The sequence below is a fragment of the Elaeis guineensis genome, chromosome 4, assembly GCF_000442705.2.
Source record: "Elaeis guineensis isolate ETL-2024a chromosome 4, EG11, whole genome shotgun sequence".
Lineage (NCBI taxonomy): Eukaryota > Viridiplantae > Streptophyta > Magnoliopsida > Arecales > Arecaceae > Elaeis > Elaeis guineensis.
In genome coordinates, this window is record NC_025996.2 from 36,286,160 (window position 1) to 36,308,281 (window position 22,122).

Sequence of the window (22,122 nt, forward strand, 5' to 3'; positions counted from 1 at the left end):
TTTTTCTATTTTGTTTCATTAATTGCCTTTTGCTTTCAATCTGAGATGTTATGGCCTTCTCTTTATGGAAGTGCTCTTAAATTAGGCAAGCATGTTTGAGAATAGTTGATCTATAATGGTAATCAGAGAGATCCATAGAAGTCGAAGTTTTCTTCGGGGACTGATGACAGACAAATTAGATGCTTTGTAATCTTGGTCTTTTCTCCATCCCTCTGTTTGCTCTGGTGTTTGTTCAATTTTCCAGTTAATACGGTCATCAATTATTTTGATAATATAGTTATTCCTGTAAGCTAGGTTATAACCCAACAGGTGTGCCCCTCTTCCGTTTGAAAGAGCCTCCCTACTTCAATGTTGGGAAGTATCGCTCAAGTGTTTGGCATGGGTAATTCTTCATAATTTCACGAAAATGATGGATGGCTGGTGGTCCTTCCATCATTATTGTCAATATACATACAGTGATTCTTGACTTTTGGATAGTCTTTTTTATTACATTAACAGGTCTTCAATTGATAACTTGGTTAAAATTTTCAAAAGCAACGAATTATTTCCTATTGTTAATGATCATTTGGAGTATTGTTAATGGATTCTTAATTGCAAAAGAGCAAATATCCATAAAGGCAATTATAATTTTGTATTCCCAATTGCAATCTATATTTCTTCCACCCCACAATAATCTAATTCTATGTTATTAACTAGTTTAGGGCCAAAATAGAACTGTTTATTTGAAAGCACTTATTAAAGATCCCAATATATCCACATATGACACCATACATATGAAGGGGAGGAATTCAACAGATCATCATATATCTTAAATATCCTTTCCTTATTCTAATGCCCTTGAAACATGCAAGGGTATTGTAATTTCACTGGGCTAAATGTATCATGATTTTCTCATGATTGACTTTCTTGGATGCATTTAATACTTGGTTAAATTACAAGAATACCTTGATAGCAAAAAAACAAAAATATCCTATTAGATTTTTCTAGTACTTGGAAATAAGGAAGGTATTTAGGTTGTTTTGCACTGTATATCTAATGGATGAATACATTGAAACCAAGGATTTAAATTTGAAGCTGCAGATGAGCAGATCTGTGTCTCTTGTTGGTGATTATGATACATAATGTGCTATGTGTGTGGGTTGGGCCAGGGTGGGGGGTGGGGGAGGGGAGATATCAAGTTGGCACAAGCTGATACAGGGACACTTCAAATGTGCCCCCCAAAAAAAAGGGGGAAAAGACAAGGTGTGTCAAGCAATATCAGTTGATATGAGTTGATTTGGGATGTTACAAGTTGGTATGAAGGTTGGTATGCAATTTGAGGGCATGCAATGGGTACCCCATATAGATTCCTAGTCAGTATGGCTAGTACTTCAATTCTTGTTCTAAACATATCCATGATATGGGAAATGTTAGAAGCATAACTTTATAATTTTTTGAAATTTCATGCAAAATAAAAATATGACCTAAGTTTTGAGGTAAAAATGGTTTCTTCTTCCTTTTTAACATCTGAGCTAGCATGGTTATAGCTTTATAGCGTTTTATGTCTTACCAGTATACATCTCTTGAATACAGAGCCTTGTATATCTGTACCTGATATTTCATGCGTGTTTTTCTTTTAGGTTGGACACCTATAGATCTAGGGCCAGTATCATTGAAGGAACTCTCTTCTTTGCTTTCAATATGCAAGGTATGACAATCACATCATGCAAGTGGTTTGATTACCTTAGCCAAATTCAAGCACTGTCCTCATCTATTTGTGGTTTTTAGTAATTTTTGTTGATTATCATTTAACATTTGCTATCATCCAAGGTGAAATCTTTTGTTGAAGTTAATTGTTCTAAAGGCTTTTTTTCACTAGTTCCATCAAGGTTGGTTATAGTTCCTTCCTTTACACTTCATAAAGTTCAAGGTATAAGTGTTGCACAAGTTGTTGGATTAAATTTTACTCCTTCCTCCATTTTTAGGATTATCTACAGTGTAAATTTAAACATATACAGCCTGACCTGCCTAGCCTAAATCTCCTGGCCCGATCTATAGGTGGGAATGGACATCCACTATCGGCTTGTTGGGGAGTGCCAAGCATGGTTTCTTCAGTCTCATTTGGTGTGCAGCAATGCTTAACAAAGTTTACCATATTCCTATTCTGGTTTGGCCTTCATCTATTCCTGTTTCTTTTGGCCTGATAATGACTCTTCTCCTCCTTAAGTCCCTGCTCAAGATGTTTTCTGTTGCCCTACTAGAGGCTTAGGAATGTAGGAACCAGAGCTTTGATACAGGAACTCTGGTATTTTCACTGAAGAGCTGTTCGATATGCCAAAATTCATAAGTTTTATATTAACTAAGTACAGAGTTAGATTTTTAGCTTTTTCTTCTCTAGTAATTATTGTGCAATAGCATTTCGACGGGAAGTAGATGCATTTTGATCCCAACTATTTTTGCTCACTCATTCAGCAAGGATTCCTCTTTAGTGCCACATTTGATGTGGTCAAGGTTTTAAATCTCGTGGGGCAGAGATGTCCCAATATCTCCATGAAACGGAATGCCCCACTATTCCATCCCATCCTGACAATTGTCTCGTAGATATTTGGCGTCTCTCTCTCCTTATTCTTTTCTTTTTTTCTTTCCTTCTTTCTTTTCTTTCCTTCTTTTCTTTCTTTTTCTTCTACCTTTCTTTTTTTTCTTTCTTTTTCTTATCACTTTCTTTCTTTTTTTTTTTTCTTCTTCTTTCTCTTTCCTTACTCTCTTCTTTCCTTCTTTTTCTTCTTCCTCCCTTTCTTTCTTTCATTTTTCTTCTTCTTCTTTCCTTTCACCTTTTCCCTTCTTCATCTTCCTTTCTGTCTTCTTCTCTTCCTACATGGATGGATTTCAGAATCCCGACCCTGTGCTGGTCCCATTTTTTCACAGTAACGGGATGGGACAGCCAGGACGCCTTCTGTCCTGTTGGGATGTAAAACCTTGGATGTGATTTTAAGCCTTTCTATATCGATTCTAACAACTCCCATCCATGTCATCTTAGATCTTCCCAACCCCCTACATCCTTCCACACTAAAACAAAACATTTGCCACTTCTGTTTAGCATCTTAAGTCAGATAATAGAAATGCGATTGTTGACAAATATAATTTAAACGTATGAAGCAACATTATGCATCTCAAGAAATTTAATTCATAAATTGAACTATCATAAACAAGTTTAAAAATACAAATAGAAGACAAGAAGTTTTGATTTTAAAGAGAAATCCTGTTAATTCTCTTCTTCCTTAACTGCTATATAAGATAATTTTATCTATTGATTTCTCATGTAAAAATTCCAATATGTTTATGGAATGTGCAGATCATCCATCAGTAATTTAAGTCTGAAGGGATTGAAACCACACTAACCTGTATTAATATTGTATGCCTATGATATTTTGTGATAAAGTCCAGCGCAGATGAGTATTTGCTAATATACATTGGTATAAACTACCAAACCATATCTCATATGTCAAGTACAAGTCTAAAACATGCCTAAGACTAAGCAAAGTAGTCAAACTTGTCAAAATTAAGATTTTAAGTGTCACATGCTAGTGCCAGGCTATGCCAGTGCAAGTATGGCATGGTAATGTATCATGAATTGGAAGAAATTGAATAAAATAACATATTTCAGCATGCCATTTGAGACCATTTTTACAAACTTGTTTATTTTTACAAACTGTCAACATTACATGGCACGGCACAAATGTTAATGTCATAGCTTCACCAACACAGGCACAGGAAACAATTCTTTCTTCTGTGACTGTTTCTGGGATCTAATAATAAAAAACTAAGATTTTAATGAAGATATTTCTTACTGAGTTAGCACCAAGTGGTGAAGCATGTAGGTAAATCAAGGATGTCATGTCATTGACACATTCGTATATGACAACAAAAGATTTTATAAAATGCTCAAGATGTTTTGGTTCACGTTGATTAATGAAGAAGAACTTGGCACACAAATGAAAATGGAAAAAAATGAGAATGTTAAGGTGGATCACTGCAGCTCAGAGGGGTAGGGTGAGAAATGAGCATACAAGAAGAAGCTTAAGGGTTGCGCTAGCCAAGGACTAAATAGTGGAGGGGGGAAAAAATATAGGAGCATGTGCATAAATGATCTGACTAAGAGTAGGCAAGGGTGAGGCTGTATTATGTGTTGAATGGTCGAGAACCAGTGGAAAAGTTATAAGAGAATTTAGATGATTTGTGAGGACTGGGTAAAGCTTATAGCAGCAGAGATATAGTCTTTGGGAGAGACAATAGGCAAAGATGGATTCATCAAGCTAATCTGAAATAGCTGGGATGAGGCTTATTCCTTATGATCTATCATTGTGGAAGATTTTTGTGATTTATATCTAATTGGCAACTCTTCATCGTCATAAATTGTTTCTTTTCTTTTATTTTGTACTTGTGTGAATAATTCTGCTCCTTAATTAGGTTTCTTATGCTTAGAGCTGACAGATCTCCCTTTGTATTTCCATTGATGCTCTTCATCTCTTCTAATATTAATATTTTATCTAAAGGGTGTTATATTTTTCAACAGTATCATTTTCATAGTCTCTGTTTTTGTGTTACAGAAGATTTTATTGATTGGCTCCATCAAATTTGATTCAGTAAAAGAAGACACAGTGGGAGCATCTGAATTGGCTCTGATGCTTCAAAAAATAAGTATGACCGACTGTGATGTGACGGTTGTTGGGAATGCAGCCTGCAATGCAGTTGCAGGAACATCATGTTCTATAACTCAATATAGAATGTTTAAAAATGCATCAGTTGTTTGGGAATTTCTCAAAGGAAGAATACTACCAGGTGTCGCAGCATTAGATATAGTATGCCTGTTCTGAACTCTGGATTATTGTGCCTCATGCTTATATGAATTGCTTGAATTATTTTGATCAAACATCAAAATTTGTCTTTGCACTTAGTTTGGGATAGCAAATTGCAACATGTACTTTTTGTAGAGGTTGCATTGTTCACACAATAACTTCCGATGCATGTTGTAAAGATTTATTCTAATAGTTGATTTTAACACTGCATTCTTTCAAAGTTCACTTTCAATGTAATTTTTCACTTTTTACTCTTAAGAAAAACGTGATTGGAGGAAAGTTCACTCTTGGCAATCTCAGACTTAGTATATTGTAAGATGCTTTTCAGATTGCCCTATCATCTTATATCTGCTATGATGATCCACCTGGTTATTAGTAAAATGGAATCAGCTTTCCACTGTGATTTATGTTAAAGATTCTGTTGAGCGGTTCTACAAAGTACCCATGTCTCATTCTCCACCCAATAGTTTGTACCTTTATTTGTATTGGTTTTATTAAATTTTCAGTTCCATCCAATTTTGCTTAAATACCCAATTATTGACCAAATGCTGTTCCACCATTGAGTTCCTCAGATGGTAGCTGGTTGTGTTCTTTGCTTTTCAGCCATTCTTGATCTCCACCCATCTTCCAACAGAAACTAGTGACCCTCTCCACCCACAATGTGCTGTGCTATTTGTTTGGAAGAATATAATTTCCCTAGCTCCCTATATTTGGCCTGTACATCATTGATCCCATCATTAACTCTTTGTTTGGTACGAAGGATGGATTGGAAGGATGGGTAGTGGAGGAAGGATGGATTCCATCCATCTTTCCTTTCATATGCTTGGCGAATCATCAAATGATGGATGGGAATGATCCCCTCCTATATTTAGTATAGGTGGAATGAAAGGAAGGATGGATGATATTTGTATGATATTTTTACGAAACCATCTTTTGATAAAAATATTATTATTATCAATTTATAATACTTATTTATATTAAAAAAGTAAACAATGTATAACCTTATAATCTTTATAATTTATAATTATATAAAATATAAATATTTAATTTAAAATTAATTCAATTGAATAAATGATTTTATAAATAGATTATTAATGAATTAATTTATTATATTAATTATATAATTAATTAATTAATAATTTAATTCAAATAGTTAAGTTAATTTTCTACAAATAGTTAATTAAAAATAGTAAATATAAATAAAAAAATAGAAGACTATTTTAATTATTTAATTATAATTGCAGAAATTATGTACTAAGATTAAATAATTAGTGATAAAATTTAATAATATAGGATGGATAGTATAGATAAAATAAAATATATATAAATAATATGAATGAAAAAGTGAATAAGTGTTATAGTTTTGTTAAAAAAATTAATGAGAGATAATTTTGTCAATGCAAAAATCTTCCCCTTACATACTCTATCCATCTTTTCTTGCATCCTCCCAATTTGGGAGGATGCAAATTGGTAGACTAGGATAGATGAGCAATCTCTCCTCCATCCTCTCTAAACTTTTTGAACCAAACAGTAGATGGAGGGCATCAATCCTTCCAACCCCATCCATCCTCTCTCTCACGACCCCAATCAAAGATAGGGTAAGTTCTTGGTTTCTATTAGTAAACCCACCTTTGCTGCACTAGTTCAGCAATTTGTTTGTTCTCATATTTTTTTTTCCTCTTATATAGTCAGCTGGACCATTTTGGTTACTTAAATTGTCGGGGGCCTGGGAGAAATCAGTTTGCTTAGCTAATAATGGGAACATAAGTAAATCATTCTTTGGCACATGCTTCAAATGACCTCAAGAGAGCATTGTATGCTCACCCAAAGAAATCCAGATTAATTAAAGCAACCTCATTAACTGGATAATCAGAATAAATTGCCTCTTCCATCATCAGCCTTACTGAATATAACTGCAGAAGCTCACAATCACTATATAGGATGTTGGATAGTTCCATTGCAACTTCCTTTTCTGAATGTACATATCAATGAATATGGCAGAGACCAATTTTCACATAGTTAAATATTTTTTCTTGTTGGCCAGTTCCTAGCAGGTTGTATTTTTGTGATGCTCACCATTGGTGTAAAACAGAGCAAATGAGAATGAGAATGAACAATTTAAGTATATTTCACATTTTTAAACACTTGAACTGCAACTTTGCTAATAGTTTCTGGAAACATCAATATAAACGCATATTTGCATAAATATACTACTTAAAACTACAAACCAACATATCAAAACTATCATCAAGGAATATAAATTTTAGAAAAGAAAGATTCTAAAGATGCATGTGCTTTTATGCTTAAAAAATATAAAACAGATGTCGCTGCATACTGGTCTGTTTTCCTACAATAAGAAACCATATATGCATAAACTAGATCAAAAAAATGACAAGATTTGAAAATATATCATGCGGGTAAATTAAATGGTATGATATATTAATGATTTGATGCAATAGGAATTGTTTTTGGTGTTTTTTCTTAGTCATTATTTTTGGATTATAAGGAGAGGGTGGATTAATATACCGTAGCATATTCATTATGCAGGACCGTGAACAGTAGCCGACCCTAACTGGGGCAATAGGTGTTCTGTTTCAGTTTATGCCTAAATTAGGGAGTCCTATTGTGAATCTAATAGTGAGCCAGCAACTCCATTAAGAAAAATTTTAATTAGCTGTTTAATTTTGGTCTATTTCTGAATCTGAGACTTAATTATAGGAGGATTAGCAGCCGGTTTAGTTTAATATAAAGAGATTCTGCCGACTATTTGTGGTAATTTTTTCTGGATTTTACATGATGTAATTTGAATATATTTTTGACCATGAGCCTTCGTTTTCCTCCTCTTTTTTTATTTATTCTTCTCTCTTCTAATTTTTTTTCCCTTTCTCTTAGTTTCTTCTACTGCTGAGCAAATAACTCTCCTGATATATTAACATCCAGCAGATCAGCTGCTGTTTTTGGATCCAAATTTAATTCTGAATCAGTTTCTACTCTTGTCATTCTTTAAACAGCAGATCACTGATCAGTTTTTAGGTGATTGCTATTACATTGATCAAATGTGTCCAGTGATTCATATATCAGAACTGAGCCAAAAGTTGCTGTAGATCTGCATCATATAGCCATTAAAACTGAACAAGGCTAGATCAAATCGACTCCAAGTTAGAATTGTAAAGCGTCCGTTTCTTAACACTCTGTTTCTTTTGAGCAGGCACACTCCCATTGTTAATTATATGTATGAACTAATGGCAAAAGATTGGTTCACATTCCTTGCACACATTTATCTATTGCATGCATTTATAGTGAGTGCATGCTGATTCAGATTTGCTCGAGTGGTTCCTGTTCTGTTACTATCTCCATCTAATTCAAGGTAGCTTCTAGTAAGGCTGGACAGCAAACACGTATTTATATATATGATCCGTTATTATATTTCCTATAGTTCATATAATGATGTATCTCAATTCTATATTCATATGGTGAGTGGTATTCATTTACATTACTTGACCAAAGTTACCTTTGTTGATTGATGGTTGACTTATGGAAATTTTAATCAGCATGGAACAAAAATTTTAGGCTTCCTATGTCATTATCTACTAGACTACTTGATTTGTGTTAATTTGTTGAAGACTTGAAGGAACTATTAGAAGCCCTGCCTTCATCATGTATCCTACAAGTGCACTGATGCATGATGTAAAGTCACTGGAACATCCATCATTTTGTTTGTAATCAATACCTAAGTTCTATTTTTTAGTTCAAATGGAGTCAAACGGAGATAATTGTTATGATTAATAACTGACATTAATATATCTCTTCTGCTACCCTTAAGTTTCTAATTAGAAGAGACCATGCACAAGAATGTCTTTTTGGTTCTCCAAGAATTTCTCATTCATCTGCTTCTTGTTTTTTGACTTTATATTTAGAGTACATTTTCAGCATAAAAGGCCAACCTCAAAAAGCTGAAACTAGTGTTGATGGTTATGGTTATAGTTGTAGTTGTGGCTATGATATGGTTGATGTTTTTCCAAATAATAAAGTCTAGTGCTTATGGTTGATGGCCATGAATTCTAACTCTTCTTGTATTGGACACTGAGGAACTCAAAGAACTGCTTAACCTTTTTTTAACTAGTAGTGGCTTCATCAGGTTTCTTTTAGTCACCAAGACGGGTAGTGTTGTTTTTGAAGTGCATAACATGCTTTCTGTGACATATTAAAGTACATTGATGTGAAGAACTTTTCTTTAAAAGCCCTTATTTGCAGTCAAGATATCAAGGTAAAGTCTTGGATTTTTTCTAGATTATACTTCTTAACATTGTGCCACTTCATGGCAAATACTCATTGGATTGATTTTCCGTAATGCATCAAGATTCCTGTATTAAGACAGCCAGGTAATTCATATTTTTTCTTTTGTTAAGGATCATCATCCCTTTGTTTTACTTAACCTAAGTTGCTTCACCAACTCATGATTGATGACTCTCTCTGGTCAGACTTAAAATGTCAGTCTTCAATTCCTGTCTTAAACAAAGAACTTACAAATTTGACAATCGATTGTCCTGTTGTTGGATGTAATCCACAAGCAACTTAAACACCCTGTTCACATATCTGAAATATGGCATTATTTTTAACATTTAACGAAATTTTAAGCACTTGATCCTTGTTGTCTTGTTCTATGTGTATATATTCCATATATTTTTTGTATTAGTTATAGCCACTACTGGTTGTGTAAGTTTTTCTAGGAATTAAGCTAAGACTTTATGTTCATAGTGATGTTCTCACTAAACCTTCCACTGAAATAATTCAACATATGGCATAGATAGAAAGTGAACTGCGCAATATTTTTTTAAGAAAGCATCACATTCCTTCATACTTTGTGCTTTCTTCTTGCAGGCTTATCCCCATGACCTTGATTGGAATATTGCTTTTCCAGATCCATCTAAACCTTTGATAGTTGATATTGGAAGTGGTACATTTCTCTTTTATTTACTTCTCATCCAAAGGCAAATTTTACCACCTTGCAGCTTTTAATACCATCTAAAGATGATCATTATCTATTATTATTTAGACTGTTGGAAATTAATACATAAGAATGCTTGTCATTAATATTAGAATAGGATCAACCAAGTGATATTGTCTTTGGAGTATTAGTCATGGGGATTTTCCAAAATAACTCAATTGTGAAATTTGCAAAAAAAAAAAAACCACTTTTCAAGCATTAGTTCGTTTCAAAATTTTACTGGACCATTATAGCCCTGCCCGCCTAACTAGTTGTAAGAACATTTTTACTGTGCACTGACCTGTAAAATGTGTTCATCCACTTCTAATATGCTTTCATGATTTCATCCATCACCAATATTTGTGCATCGATTAAGGTAAACTTTCATTGATTTAAGGGATAGGGGCATAATGTTCTAGTAAAGTCCTGAGCATGCAAACTTTACTAAATATGGCCTTTTGCCATATATCAAAATAGAGTGGTGTTTTTCTTTAAATTTCCAATAAACCATATCAATATTTATTGTTAAATAGAAAGCTTATCTGATTTATTTTGATTATGGGTCATCTTTTGTAATGCCAAAAATATGGTCTTAAATCAGACCCAGTATAGGTCAATAAGTTGGTCGGGATGGTACTATTACAGCACTATCGTGACACTTAAGATGGGTTAGAGATTCAGTCGGAGGCCCTTTTTTTTGTTTTGTTGCTTATGCTTTTTGTTGTTTTAAATGATTGATGAAAGGGTTTTAGGGCTGGTTTTTGATAATTTAGGATTAGAGAAGACTTTTGAGCTCAGAATTGGGTTTACGGTGCTATATTAGTATTGGCATCAATCTGATAAAGGTGCCCCATGACTAAGCTCTCTCTTTTTTCTCTCTTTCTCTTCTTATGTTCTATCTTGTATTTTGAGGACGTGCTAGCCCAATGCCTCTCCTTGCGCCTTTAGCCGCTAAGGCCAAACTCCAAACCCTAAATCCTCAAAAACATCCTCTACTTCTAAATTATGAAATAAATGAATCCTCAATTGTCTCTATACAACTCAAAAAACAATGAACATAATAAATATAAAAAAATAAAAAAAAGGCATCTTGTTGAATTATCAAAATGCCAATTCATCCGAAGGATCAAAACAACTATTATCAGCCTACGTGGTCACCATCCTTGTTCATCCCTGCTAGTACCAAGTTAACCCAATCTTTGGTGCACTGAGGTTCTAGACCTATCCTAGGACTTAGAATCTCACTGATATAATTCGAGATGGCCAAGATGGATCAATACAGATGGAAGCTTTAAACCTTGCCAAGAAAATGTTGCAAGGATTAAAGTTGAGTCTTAGTCATATTGGAGCAAAAACTGAAATCCTAAAGTCCATGTCATGATAAACATTTATCTTAAGTTGATTGGAATAGATTTTAAGCTTTTCAAAATAATAATTTTTCTAGTCCATTTTTTGTAAGTCCTTTAACTTACTACTGTTCTAACTTCTATGTTTAAAGAAAAAGTACAATACATATGCATTAACTAGATTGATGCTTTTTTTTCTGTGAAATTGTTATTATGCTAGTACCTAATGCTCTTTGGCTTGTTTTACTTTATTATTTCTTTATTATGATCCTTATAAATAAATTTGCTTGTTTAATAATGTAGGAAATGGTTTATTTCTTTTAAAGATGGCTAGAAGATGGCAAAATTATAATTTTCTTGGGCTTGAGATTAACAAAAAGGTAAATTCATATTTTCATCATGATTACATTTGTTGCAGAAGGATGTCTAAAATTTAAATTTTTCCCATTTTGTGCAGCTTGTTAGGCGTTGTCTAAATAATGTGCTTCAGTCTAACATAAAGAATGGGTAAGTGCCTTGCCTGAAAAAAATAGCTAGTTTAGTTAGAATTACCCATCTTAGTCACTATAACTAAACTAGATTTCAATCATTATTCTATACCATAGTTTATATGTTGTTAATTTCTCATGAATTGCTATAATGCTATCTATCTTAACTTTTTGAAGGGTTATTGGTTAAACTTGGAGAGTGTTTCTTGCTCTCTCTTCCTCCAGAAAGAATTTTGTAATGTATATATTTTGTGCATCAATTTAGGCCTAGAGAAAGAATATAGATGCCAAGTCAATAATTTGCATCTTTCTTCATCAGTCTTGTACTCCCGAAGGTTGCAAGTGCTATAGCCTATACTTAAGAAATAATGTGTTTGAGTTTATTTTGCCAAGTTTATTTTGCCATTATGCCAACTATTTCCCTATTATGCTTCAACATCTGCAGGAACACTTATTTCTAATCGATTTCTTTTTTTTACCTTTTTTGTTAGATATTTTATATCAACAAATGCAACTTCTACATTTCGGTCTATAGTTTCAAGCTATCCTGGATATCTGATACTTGTTACAATACAGGTATAAGGTTTCACTTGCTGTCATTTTTCTTCTGGCTTTCTTATTGCTTGGTTCAAGGTTTTATATCCTACTAGGTCAGAGGGTATCCCAGCCGTTGTCCCGTTCCTGTGAGAAAATGGAGGTGAAATACATTACGAGATGTTTTTCCAATGAAAGTCTGATCGGATGATTTTAGATAGGAGTGGAACACAAAAAAAGATCTCGATGAGGACTGGAATGGTTTTGGGACTGAAAAGTATCCATATAGGGAGAGAAGAAGAAAGAGGAAGAAGGAAAGGAAGTAAAGCTAAAGAAAAGGAAAAAAATGAAAGAAAGAAGAAGAAAAATGAAAAAGGGAAAGGAAGGGAGAAGAAAAGGAAAGAAAAAGGAAAGGAAATAAAGGAAGGTAGAGGAAAAGAAAGGAAAGAAGAAAGAAAATCAAAAGAAGAAAATAAAGAAATAAAGAAAGGAAAGGAGAAGGGGAGAAAGATGGAGGATATCTACCTGGATGTATGACCAGGACTGTTGTTGGGATGAGATGGCACAACGGGGTGTCCCATGGAGAAACTGGGACGCCTTCGTCCCATAAGATTTAAAATCTTGGCTTGGTTATTCTCTATGGTTATTCTTTTGTATATCTTACATGTTATCCTCCAGTATTACACCTTGTTGTTTGTTTTATATGTTAATTCCATAGTCTAGCAAATCCATAATGTGCTCCAACTTACTAATTTAAAGATTCCTGGTACAGAATTTTTACGCCAATGGAATTACCACAAATCCGGAAAAGAAAACAAAAAAGGATCAATCACTTTAATGAGAAGATTCATCTTAAAGAAAAAAGGAATTTAGAGAGTAGTTTTACTTAAACAAACATTAGGTACGGCAATCTTATATATTTTTTATTACAACAGATGGTCACTTTTTATATAATTTGATGGTTAGTTATGGATCTTTATTCCCATACAGTTATAGAGAATTAATTGATTATGATGGTGAATATCTATCATTCTCCATTTCAATCCATTGATTTTTAAATCTTAGCGGAATTCATAATCAAAATAATCAGAAATCAACTAACCTTAGAATTAAAATAGAAACTGAAGAAATGGATGTAGCTCCGGTTCTTTCTTAGGGTGCGCAGCACATAAGTTATATTTTGTATCATAAAAGTTTCTCGCCATCTTCTGTGTTATACAGAATTTATGAATATACGCTGAAGCAATATTACATTTTCATGCTCCCTTGCTCAGCGTCAGCAGAAATAAAAGCATGGCAGTGCTCACTGGTGGGTGAACTTTGTTACTACTTTGGTGAGAATGCCAGCAGTCAGATATTATGGAAAGTGAATGACTTCCAGAGTATCAATTTCTCTAAACCAAGTGATAGTTATATTTCCGTATTTCATGTTAATATGGAATACAAAAAGTAAAGAAATATTACCAACCACCATGTGATGCTCGTCTCAAGCGCAACAGGATTGGTGAGGATTGTGGATTTAACATCTAGTTATAGTTTGATAGCTGATAGGTCTATAAAATGGCTACTTAAATCATATTGATACAGGCCTACCAGGAAAGGAAGATGAGGAAGGGAAATTCGCTCATGTAGACCTTCGGGTTGGCCTCCACATAGATTCAATCACTCTGTTCTGTGTGCCTAGAGTCAGACAATCTTCCATGCTGAATTCAGCTCTTGTTCCACATGGACTCCTTAAATTTGTTCCCTTATTCATCCTTGACTGCAAGCATGGTATCGTCATGCAGTCCTGCATCTAACAAAGGGTGCATACCTGTTTTTGCCTTGATCCAGAGATCATCATTTGTGCAAAGCTGCATGGACCATTGTTTGTGCTGGATATAGGGAAATGGACCTTACAGACTAGGCACCATTCCACAGTAAGACAATTTGGTGTTCTAAATCTTTTGCTTATGTTGCATCGTACCCTCTTGCATCCTAACATTATATCACCAACTTGTTTTCATGCATTTTATTATTTTTTTATTCAGTGGAATTTCAATGATCAGATGACACTTAAATAGGTGATCAACATTTGTCGATCCTAATTGTTCAAGTCTTGCGCATATCAAATACTAGGTTTGGTTAAATTTATTTTCTCTTACTTTTTTCTAGTAAAGTTTCAAGTAATTTTCAAATTTCTTCAGAACCTTGTTTCTTCCTGTTCAGAATTCATATTTCCTCTAGTTTTGCTTCCTTACCTTTAGATGACAATGAAAGAACCTCTTTACCTTCTGCAAGGTCCTATTAGCACTACAAACTCTCTGAATTCAATGTGTACTCGATGTATATGTGACATTATTCTGCAACATAATCTTCATGAAATTGTTCATGTGCTCACATATGGTGAATTGTGCTTTTGTCTTGCATAGAAGTATGCTGAAATCTCAAATTTGTTGTTTGATGTTAAAATCTTTAAAATTTGATGACAAAAGGTCATCTTACCAAGCTAATTCTCTCCATTTAGTGCCCCAATCCTGATTTCAACAGAGAAGAACATAGATGGCGGATGGTGCAAAGAATGCTTATCGAAGCAATCGTTGATCTGCTCATAACGAATGGAAAGGTATCTATCTTTGTACAGGATTTTCATGCTTTCTTTTACTAAAAAAACATCTTTTCTCCCGTATTTTATTTACTTGGAGAAGTCCATATTTTGGACTTGCGTATGATAAACTCTGGTTGGCAGATCTGCTGTCCAGTATTTACACCGAAAGCATTCAATCGACAAATGCATGGTGTCATGCCTAAGTGACACCCTTCATTGGCTGTGATGCCATATATGAGTATCCTGAGTGGCTTTAGAAGGTCGATAACAATGTCAATGCCCCTGTAGAAAATTCTATTTGCTTGGCTAGATGATAGTTTTGTCCCTTCAACTTTAAGCCAAATGATTCTCTAATTAATTGCTCCCCAATAGCATTGCACTTCTACAAATCTCCCCTTTTTTCTGACAATCAACTCTGCCTCTTCAAGTAAGTGTGTCCACACAGCAAAGATCCCTATCCACCAATTAGTAAGTTACATATGCACTGGCCTATGGTTGGTAAATTTGTCTGGTTAGAAAATTTTGTTTGGACAATCAGTCTTGCTTATTTTTTGGTGGTCTACAAAGTATGTGCTAAGTCAGTGCTCTAGTCTATAGTTTCTTTACCATATTTTCTGGGTTTGATACATTTGTACTCTAGTTAGATGCATTTTGGCTTTCATTTTCAAGCAAAGTGAAGCACTTCAATTCCTGATTAAATGTCACTTATATGGAGGCTGACGTTGCAGGTCTTCTTACAGTCTGACATTGAGGCTGTCGCCAGAAGAATGAAAGAACAATTCATCATGTACGGGAAGGGTAGACTTGTGGTGGATGGGGTTGAGAACATGGGATGGCGAGAGGAAAATCCCTTTGGTATTCGGTCAGATTGGGAACAGCATGTCATAGATCGAGGTGCTCCCATGTTTAGAATTATGCTTAGAAAAGTTCGATGACCACAAGAACAACCAATTTATATTTGGTCATCTGTAAGTGCTTTTGTAGAGTGAGCTAATATATGTAGCTCAGCATTTCTAGCCGTTCATGTATTTTATCCTTGTGTTGTAAATAGGCAGGCAGATTTTTTTTGTTTCTTTTTTATTTCAGTTGAGTCCTTAAATTTTTATAGCTTGTGATGGATCCATGTATTTTGTGCTCTAGGTATTTCATAATTATATAGGTTCAGCAAAACAGAGTTTGCGTTCTTAGGAATCCCAAAGACAAACCTCGAGAGTGCAGAATATATATTCATAGTTGATTTCCTGATGATGTAGAAAGACTTAGTCTAAACATTGTCGATTTTGTTGAATGGACAGAACTAGTATGAACTATATAAAACTAAAGGTAAAAAAAATGCGACACTATCTATATTTGAAAAACCTTTGGAAACTAGAAATAAAGCTAAATGGGTCTAGCTAGAGAACATGGTGTATAGCTTTAAATACACTGCAGTAAAGTTGTTCATAAGATGTTGTACCTAAAAAAGTTGTTCACAAGATGTACGGATACAGTTTTAGAGCCACTTTCGTATTTTTCTGTTGTTTTTATACTTTTGTTTCCCTATGAACAAGCAAATTACCAAGAGGAGGTGGGTGTTGAATATAGCATTTGCACAAAACTTCCGTGCTTCCTTGCTTTTATTTCTCGCTCTTGGTACTGGAAGCTCAAAATATTTTAAATGTGATTCTGAAAAACTATATCTTTTCATCTGGCACGTTATTGTCCCGTTAACTTTTGCTCTTGGGTTTTTGAAAACAACAACAGAAAACAATAGCAATACCGAAATAGGACCTAATTTTCGTTGACTAGAACTCTTGATTGTTCCTATTTGCACTCTAAGGTTGAACAAATTCCTAAGCATGCAAATATTGTGATAAATTTGTACGTCACGACTTCTAAACTGCTAAAAGTAATTTTATGGTATATGGGTTGGGCAGGGGAACATCAGTTGGGAATTGAGATAGGTGACGGGAGTGACCGGAGAGAAAAAAAAGGATTATTTCTTAGATCCTGATATAATGATACAAGATATAAAAAAATAAAAGAAATGGAAGATCTTGCGAAATCACCATAGGAATGTAAGAGGTCTGCAACCTTACGTATCTAAATCAAGGTATTTATTTTAAAATTTGGATATGTGAGAGCCTACCAAATGTTAAGATGCGTGCAAGCCCAAAAGAGCAATTAGACAAACGTATCCAGGACTAAGGTAATGCTGAAGCACGCATATTAAAATCATTGGCACACCATGAATTGGCATAGCAGTGCAGCTCATTAATGTTAACCATTCGTAATTTCGGTTCAGCAAACTAATTAGAAAATGATAGTTGCCGAGAAAATCCGTTTCTAATGTGAGACAGTGGCGAGGCAACAAGGAATCATCTTGATATGTTACATAATGTACTAGAACTAATGCATGGCTTTTTCCCGAATCCAAAGTGCTTCTGGATTGCTATTCCCATGTAATTCTTAACATGGGCATGATGGAAAAGAAACATTAATACATTTATTTGGCAAGTGATCTAGAATAAGAATTATATTCTATATCATATGGATCACTTGGTGGTGCACCACATCAATTACAGGCTCTCGTTCTTTTAGGCCTGATTCATCAAGTGCTCATCTCAGTAATTTGCCTACAGGAAGAACGGTCTGTGATTAGCATGTTGCACTACCGCACAGTGCATGCGGCGGAGGATATAATTATTTGAATAGGACAATGCCAACCAATTAGGCCTTTTCCAGACATGACAGCTGCATTAACTCTAGCATAAGCTCTCAATGTCGATTTATAATTGTATACTTAGCATTAACTGAGATGGATGAAACATGATAACAGATTGAGATCTAACGGAACATGAATCCTGCTATAACCGTAGTCTCTGAGAAATGATCCGTGTATATGATGGATGTCAATAGATCACACATTATTTGACCAAATAGATGATTGCTCCACCGAGATCTTCTCAATACGTTGCCAATTAGAGCTTAACAATCTTTCAATTCTCGAGACCTAAAGTGTGCACTTCAAATTATGCCTGACTAAGGTGTATTGAATAATATGCACATAAGCTTTTTCTTTCTTGCTGCCTGATAGGAATCTATTTTGCCATGGACGCTTCATTATATTCGTTTATTTCTCTATTTTAACCAAAAATTTCTTCTAGAATGTTACTAATATGATTTCGACTATATGCATAGATTACATGTGGTCTATCTTTCCACCACTAGCATTTTTATTTGTGATGCATATTTATCACAGATGAAGTTAAATGTGTTATGCCTGTTGCCTCCGGATGCTTAAAAGTTGTTGCATGTTTCAACTTCAACCTTGACTTGCTGGAAATCCAAGTAATCCTAGTTCTCAAACTCAACCGATTCATGGGCAACGGTGAAGCTTCATATACTCTGGCTAATTTAATATAAATAGGAATGCTTGGTGGAGAGAATTCTTGAAGCTAGCCGAAATAATTGGATTAAGGCTTGATGGTTGTGGTTATGTATCGACCTGTCAACATGACATTCTACATACTCTTGTTTGAAGATCTAATGTGCTACAACTTTTATTTGTTATCACATTAAAAGTATGGTTGAGCAATTAAGATGGGATTTATCAGTAAATTATACACAGTTATGTCTTCATCTAGAGTATCCCTTTCCACCTTAAATTCCACTATTGCTATGATGTATTCTCTTTGGTTTTACGGATCATGAGACCGAGTATCATGGAGTGAAAAATAGCATAATGCTGTAGGACGTGATGTGTACTGATGCATATCTTTTTATTTGTTCATTCATCTATTTGAATTGTTAAGATTATTAACTCAAGCTAAATTTGTCATTTTTACCTTTCAAAAGATAGCTAAGAGGTTTTCCTGATAATATCCTCTACCCGATCAAGGACTCTGAAGATCAAGAACTTACTTGGGAATGATATTGCAGGGCTAGAAAGTGCTTTATAGAAGGCAAAAAATACTTTGGAAGATAAAATGATGCTGGTAAAAGATTGAGAAATGTTTTGGCCATACATTTATATCTTCAATTCATAGACGCCATTTATATTTATCATCATAGGATAATCACAAATATATATATTAGTCGTACATTAAGTTTTGTTTTGTTAGGATAACTAATAAAAGATATAATAACAAGTGTTGAATAATAATATAAACATTAATATTGTTATTTGTTCAAATCATCGTATGTAAAATAAAAAATTATGATCTATACAAATAATATTTTTGATTTTCATTACTATTTATTACATGTGCATGATGAATAATAGTTATTTTTCTTACTGTATATTTTTATTCAAAATATAATAATTTTTAAATGATTACACTCCATCACTATCTTTTTGCCTTTTGCCTTTTGCCGTTGTATTATGTAACTCCCAAAATGTAAAATTAAGATCATGTATCCAGCAATCTTTCAAAGGCATCCATTTGGCTTCACTCTATATATTATATCTCACTTTAAAAATGATAAAAAATGTATCCATTAAAAAAGAAAAATACTATCTCCTTTTGTGAGCAAAGGAGTTTATACAATTATCATCCAACTATAAATTTATCAAAATTTAACCCTGACATCATAAGCAGGGCTGGCCCAAGCGACCTATCAGTGTAGCCCAAAAGAGTCAGCGGTGGGCCACCTGGAATCCTGGGCCGGAAAGGATAGCCGTTACGACGCGCGACCTTGCTTAACAGGACGGGCAAAGGCAACCGAATAAACACGTGCACTGCACGTGCCAACGCACCGTCAAATGCCAAAATCGCTCCCCACTGGAGTCCAGCAAATAAACGCGACCTCCCTCCCATACTAAAATCGTCAAATAAAAACCCCGCGGATCCCCACATCCCTTCTCTCCTCGTCAGAGAGAAATAAACTCTTCTCCTACCCCTCCTCCCTCTCTCTCTAGATCTGAACTCCCTCCATCGCATTCCAGTTCTTGTATATCAAACCAGATCGCGATCGGATCCGCGACCCCTCCCTCCCCCAGTTCCCAAATCTTGGCTCTACGACCCTGGAATTAGGGTTCCTCTGATGCCTCTCCCCCTCTGAGCCTTCGCCGTGATGGAAGCGCCGCCTTCCCAGCCGGGAAGGCCCCCACTCCGCACCGCCACCGACGGCGTCCCCCGCCCCCGCGACCCGATCGCCCTCGGCCGCTCCAGCTCCGCCTCCAGCCGATCCGACTTCGAATCCCCCTCTTTCTCCTCCGCCTCCACCGCCGCCGTCAGCCAGAGCCTCTCCTCCATCCTCAACAACCCCCACGCCGGCCGCTCCGACGCCTCCTGGACCCTCTGGTGGCCCTCCGCCTCCGCCACCGTTCCCGACCCTCCCCCTCCGCTCGCTCCCTCCATCTCCCTCCCTGACGTCTCCCGCGCCGACTTCCAGCCCTATCTCTCCGCGATCTATGAGCCCTACTCTCGCTTCGAGGATGTCCGCAATCACAGTTCCAAGGAGACCGCCGCCGCAGCCGTCGACGGCGAGGTCCGCGGCCTGGGGGAGGCATTGGTCGCGTGCCTCCGGGAGGTGCCGTCCCTCTTCTTCAAGGAGGATTTTGCGTTGGAGGAGGGCACGACGTTCCGTGCCGCCTGCCCCTTCTCGCCGTCGGCCCAGGAGAATACTGCGCTTCAGGAGAGACTGACGCAATACCTGGATGTGGTGGAGATGCACCTGGTGAGGGAGATCTCACTGCGGTCAAACTCGTTCTTCGAGGCTCAGGGGCAGCTGCAGAGCTTGAACGGGGAGATTGTGGAGGCGTGTATGAGAATTCGGGAGCTGAAGGAGACGATCAGGGTCTTGACTGGTGATCTTGTGGGAACTGCGAGGCAGGTGCAGGAGCTGAATGCCACGCGGGGGAACCTTGTCGCGTTGCACCAGAAGCTCACCGTCATATTATATGTCAGCCAGGCGCTCTCAGCATTGAAACTGGTGCGTGATTTTTCTTTAAATTTTGTTTTTGGATCAGATTTGCAATATGTTGTCAAACAAGATAGAGATTATCATTATAAAGTGCTTAAACTGTATATATAAAATTTTTGAGATTTTAAGAATCAACACAAACGCTGCAAGTAATTGAAATGAGTGCTGCTGCTGCTTTTGTTAACCATTATGCCACTTATTCAACTTGTAGAATGCGTGTTGTTGTTGGGAGACTGAATTGCAGAAATGATGATCTTTGAGAAGTTAAATCTGTGGGTTCTTTGGGATGTCCTGAGTGCTTTTTGAATTATATATAACAATAGTAAACATCTCCACAGATTAGAGTAGGCGTGATGTGACATAATGCCTAATTTATCTTTTCTAGTAGATTTGCTTGTCATGTATATGCAGGTTGCTTGGACAGATGTATATTAGTGCTGTGTGGCCCATATGTTGGGTGGCCAATGGGGCATGTATACATATCAAAAATGTGATTACGGAACATGTTTGGATTATCATATTTAAAAAATGGTCCTTAATGCGACAAGTGAAGAGAGTTTTTAGTCAAGGTTGATGGATAAGAGATACCACAAGCTGATTGGCTTCAGTACTTAGGGTTTACTATATAAAAGAAGTGAGAGATTATTCAATACATATATAAGATGATAAGCGGTAGAAAGATTAAGTGGTGAGTGCACTTGGCTAGCTTATAAGCCCTAGAAGTGGAAGCACTGAAACATATGGAATACTTGAGAATTGCAAAGCTTTAAACTTGGGGATGATGAAACTGATGCTCATTTAGGAAATTTTTCTCTAGTTCTTTGAAGTAGTGGCAAGAGGCAGCTTCAACTGGCAAGTTGTAGGCCACATCAAACTAATAAAATATTTAACTTTAGTTCTTTTTGCTAAAGGATCATTGGAAATAGTGTTTAGATGATGACTGGAGGTGGTTAAATCATTGGATATTAAACCAAAATTATTAAAGTATTTTCTTTGAGCATTTATAACATCAGTTTGTAAGTAGAGCTAGAAATAAGTAGAATGTTCATTAATAATGTTATATAGAGTTTACAAGTAATGTCTCTTAGAGTTTTATGTATCTAATAGTTGTCTTGTGGGTAGTAGTCATCTAAGGGGCTACAATCTAGAGATGATTGTATCCAAAAAGAGGGACAAATTTTGGGCTTTAAAAGAAAATATAAGATGAGAGAAAAATATAGTACATTCACATTGGGGACTTGTTTTACACACATGGCATAGCTTCAAGCCTTTCCTAATTAAATATAATCCAAGACTTCATGTAGCAAGATAATCAGAGTCCTTCAGCCATAATTAGAAGACTATCAAGATTGCATTTATTTAGTTAGTATACATTAGACTGCAGATTAATCCTACTTAGGGTCTGTTTGGATATTTCTATAGGATTGAGCTGAAATCT

At 35.6% G+C, this 22,122-nt stretch overlaps 1 protein-coding gene across 8 annotated transcripts in view; it reads left to right on the forward strand.

The window, feature by feature from the left end:
- LOC105033802 (uncharacterized) overlaps positions 1-16,019 on the forward strand; it is a 32,452-nt gene extending 16,433 nt beyond the window's left edge. For 3 of the 8 annotated variants that reach the window (XM_073256307.1, XM_029261402.2, XM_073256308.1), the window contains exons 6-13: positions 1,620-1,687; positions 4,587-4,838; positions 9,717-9,792; positions 11,472-11,548; positions 11,626-11,675; positions 12,148-12,232; positions 14,697-14,795; positions 15,506-16,019. In XM_073256307.1, coding sequence (XP_073112408.1) covers positions 1,620-1,687; positions 4,587-4,838; positions 9,717-9,792; positions 11,472-11,548; positions 11,626-11,675; positions 12,148-12,232; positions 14,697-14,795; positions 15,506-15,712 — 914 coding nt within the window. In that variant the 3' untranslated portion in view covers positions 15,713-16,019. The other 5 variants (XR_012140919.1, XM_073256309.1, XM_073256310.1 and 2 more) reach the window with 5 other exon arrangements.
- Positions 16,020-22,122: the final 6,103 nt, after the last annotated feature.